Consider the following 3,711-nt stretch of genomic DNA (forward strand, 5'->3'; position numbering starts at 1 on the left):
CCCCCCCGGCGCCGGCGCTCACCACGAAGTTGCGGATGGATCGGTGGAAGACGGTGCCATCGTAGTACCGTGTCTTGCAGAGCCTGATGAAGTTCTCACAGGCTTTCGGGGTCTGAAACAGGCCAAAGGCTCCCGTGAGCCACACAGCGGCCTCGACGGTGGGAGGGGCTCCCGGGGCCCGCAGCCGGGCCTCAGCCGGAGGACGTGGCGAGCCTGGCCGCCCTGCGGCTGCACTGGGCTCCCGGTGGGGGGGGGGGGGCAGCCACGCACCAGATCACAATGCAGCTCCAGGTTGAGGTCGCCCAGGTTGGTGTGCAGCCGCACGTAGCCCTTCTTCTTCACGAACTGGTAGCGCAGCTCGTCCTCGTCGATGGCCGCTACGAGGAGAGGCCTGAGCTGCCCGCCTGTCCGGGGCTGGGGACCCAGGGGGAGGGTGGGCACCAGGGGCCAATGTGGGGAAAGGAGGAAGGGGCTGGGGGACGGTGGGCCCTGACCAGCCAAGACCAGCAAAGAAGGGCGCTGGGGCCTGGGCGGGATGGCCCGCCACCCAGACACAAGCCCACTTTCGAAAGGACCCATCCCTGCCTGACCACTAGTGAGCTGCCGGCAAGCCCACAGAGCCGAGGCAGGCAGGGGGGACGCCTGTGCTAAGCCACCGCACACAGGGAGTGGGGCTAGGTGCTACCTGCTTCGTGCGTGGTCTCGGGAGCCATGGCGGTGGACGTGAAGGCGGCGCTGACCCTCCCGGTGGAGTAATGGGCCTGCGGGGAGACCGCACCAGCGCTCAGCACGGGGGCTGCCCCTCTGCCCCGGGCCTGCCCTTCGCCTTCCTCCACCACCCCTGGGCGCCAGGGGGGGTCCTCCTGGGCAGACAGCACGCCCAGCCCACACTGGCCTCTCCCGCAGGGCCCAGGGAGAGCCTCGGCCCTCAGCTTCAACTGCACCAAAGGCCTGGCTGCCAAGCCTCGTGTTAAGTGAAACCTGGAAAAGCGCGCCAGGCAGAGCGTGGGTGCCTCTGGGGTTCAGAGCACCAGGCACTTGAGTGCCCTTTTAAAGGTTTCAAGTTTCTACAGGAAAAAATCATCCACGATAAAATGTTTTTTTCCTTCTAAACACACAAAAAAGAGATTTCTTCCTATCAAAAGAAAACGCATCAAAACACTGAGAGCTGCTGTGTTAGGGAAAATCGTGAACAACACACCCTTGTCTTCAGCACACCTGCCTTCCTGGACAACTGTTCCAAGGGGGTCTCCCAGCCCCAGTCCCCCAGGCCCTGCCTGGTAGGGGCAGGGACAGCTGAGGGCCCGATAGGCCAGGGCACGAGTCCCAGAGCCCTCACGGCCGACTGGGACCCAGGGCCAAGCACAAGGATGGGGGTGGGATGTGCAGGTGAGGGCCAGGCAGCAGGTACCCCAGGACCACCCGACCTCCTCCCCTGGCAGCTCGGCACCCCTGGGTCACTGGCTCCGGGTGGCCAGCTCCACAGGGCCATGCCTGCGCACACCTCAGGCTGCTCTGTGGCGAGGAACCACAGAGGCTGCCGGCAGCGCCCCACCCAGCACCGCCCTCCAGGAGTGCCGCCAGGGCAGGGCAGCGGGAGCCCACTCACGGCGTTCAGCCTGTCCGCCTTCGCCCTTGCGGGGGCCCTCATGGTGGCCGCCAGCACCTCGTCCCCTTTGAACTCCCGGTAGAGTTCCTCCAGCGTCTCTCGCGTCTCCGTGTTTGTGTTTTTCAAATAGTAAGACGGGTCCTGCTTGGCCTTCTCCTCGTCTAGAGACGGCACGGTGGTCCTGAGCAGCTGAGGCCCAGTGCCGTCCCCAGACGCAGTGAGGGCCAGCGCCACTGAGAGCCTGGCCAGGCATGAGGCCAGGGCAACCAATGCCTCCGTCCGTCACAGCCTCCGGGTCATGACAGCCCTGGGGGAGCCCGTGGAGAGAGCAGGGGCGAGGCCGCCGCCCCAGCCCGACCCCAGGGTCACAGCCCCAGGTCACGCTCCCACCCGCCCCAGGGCCCGCCTGCCCCCCGGCAGCCATCACACACAGCCTGGCCCAGTCCTGTGGTGAGAAATGGACCATCTCTGACGAGCGCGGACAGGGCGACCCAGGCCCCAGGGCACCAGGAGAGGAAGCAGCCCCGAGGGGCCTGTGGCCACGTCCTAATGGCCCAGCTGGCCCCCACACACCCAGGCCCCAGGGTCCTGCTGACCCACCCCAGGATGGCACGGCAGCTCAAGACACGCAGGGCCTGTGCAGAGCAGACTGGGACCCCCGGACTCTGGCGAGGGGCAGGGAGCGTCCTCCAGGGGCGCTGGCTCTGCTACCCAAGCCCCTCGACCCCGGGCAGCTGGGCTGTACGTACCTGGATCGATTATTTTCATGTTATTCTTAACATGAAAGAAATTGGAGACGTTGAATTTGTCCAAGTTGGTGGGGTCCTACGGCACAAAGAACACGTGTGGCAGTGAGCCCAGCACGTCCTGGGCCACGCAGCTGCTGGGCAGGAGGCGGTGGGGGACGGGCAGGGGCCTGGGCTTGGGGAGAGGCCGGGGGTCCGCAGGGGCGGGCGGAGACGGGGCTGCAAACCCACTCCCCAGCCGCACATCTCCCCGCTCACAGCCAACAGCGCCCCCAGCTGTCAGCGGAGAACACGGTGCCGCCCGACCCCCTGCCACCGCCACCCCCTGCAGTCAGCTGCCAGGAGGACCCCACAGTTTGCTTAGGGTCAGAGAGTCCACCCTGGCGGAGGGCCGTGCACTGGCCTCAGATTGTAGTGGGACGAGCCACAGGAGAACCCGGGCCCCCGATTTTCTGCGGCCGTGACTCACATGAGCCCGCTCAGGGCTCTTGGGACACCTACAGCCATGCTCTAGGCTCGCCCCAGGTCCTGGGCACCTGCCCCGGGCCTCAGGCTTGAAACGGGGCAGCCTCGACTTGGAGGCACTCTGGGGGCAGAGACGAGTCGGGGAGCCGGGAGCCCTAGACTGTGGCGGCGGCCTGTGCAGAGGCCCGGGGTGGCCCACGGCTGGGAGGGGCTCTGCCAGGCTGCACAGGCAGGGAGCCAGGAGGGTGATCACCTGCAGGGTGATGATGTCCTGTCGGCAGAAGGGCTCGTCAGTCAGCAGGTCTCGGAAGTTCTTAGCCTTGATGTTCAGCTGCTCCACTGCCTACAGCCAGGAGGAGGGCCACAGTCACGGTGCCTCCCTGCAGCCCACAGCCCAGAGCCCACCCGGGAGGGGGGAAGGGCAAAGGAGGGGACCAGAGTGCGCCCCCAAGGGGGTGGGCCCTTCCTAGGCCCCAGGCGGGTCCCTGATATCTTGCTCCCAACCAGCCAGCCACCTCCTCCCAATCACAGCCCATGACCCCAGAGCCCAAGCGGCCAGGCTCCAGGGGTGGGCATGAAAACGCACAGCCTGCCACAGGCGGCCTGGCCCAGAGCAGGAACCCCAGCCCTACGTTCCCCAGGCAGGCCACCATCCTTTGCCTAGAGCGGTGGCTCTTAGCCTGTGACCTCTGGGGACCCAGGCCCACCACCCCCCGGTGTCCCCACCAGGACTCGTGACCACCCACCTCGTGGGCGTAGACGTTGCCGGTGGTCTTGATGGCCACGATGTGGCTGCTGTTGGTGAACACGGTGAAGAGCACCGGGCAGTGGTACTTCCCTGGTGAGAGGGCGCAGGGGCGGGGCGGGGCGGGGTCAGAGAGGGCGCAGGGG

General features: G+C 66.7%; 1 protein-coding gene across 2 annotated transcripts in view; it reads right to left on the reverse strand.

The window, feature by feature from the left end:
• The window catches only part of PPIL2 (peptidylprolyl isomerase like 2), a 19,055-nt gene that overhangs the window by 4,872 nt on the left and 10,472 nt on the right, over positions 1-3,711 (reverse strand). For both annotated transcript variants that reach the window (XM_040251212.1, XM_040251211.1), the window contains exons 7-13: positions 3,567-3,658; positions 3,074-3,163; positions 2,359-2,434; positions 1,610-1,770; positions 686-761; positions 271-377; positions 23-112 (exon numbers count right to left, since the gene is read on the reverse strand). In XM_040251212.1, coding sequence (XP_040107146.1) covers positions 23-112; positions 271-377; positions 686-761; positions 1,610-1,770; positions 2,359-2,434; positions 3,074-3,163; positions 3,567-3,658 — 692 coding nt within the window. The remainder of the gene's footprint in view (positions 1-22; positions 113-270; positions 378-685; positions 762-1,609; positions 1,771-2,358; positions 2,435-3,073; positions 3,164-3,566; positions 3,659-3,711) is intronic.

This window comes from Oryx dammah, unplaced genomic scaffold (assembly GCF_014754425.2).
Source record: "Oryx dammah isolate SB20612 unplaced genomic scaffold, SCBI_Odam_1.1 HiC_scaffold_12, whole genome shotgun sequence".
In the NCBI taxonomy this organism is placed as follows: domain Eukaryota; kingdom Metazoa; phylum Chordata; class Mammalia; order Artiodactyla; family Bovidae; genus Oryx; species Oryx dammah.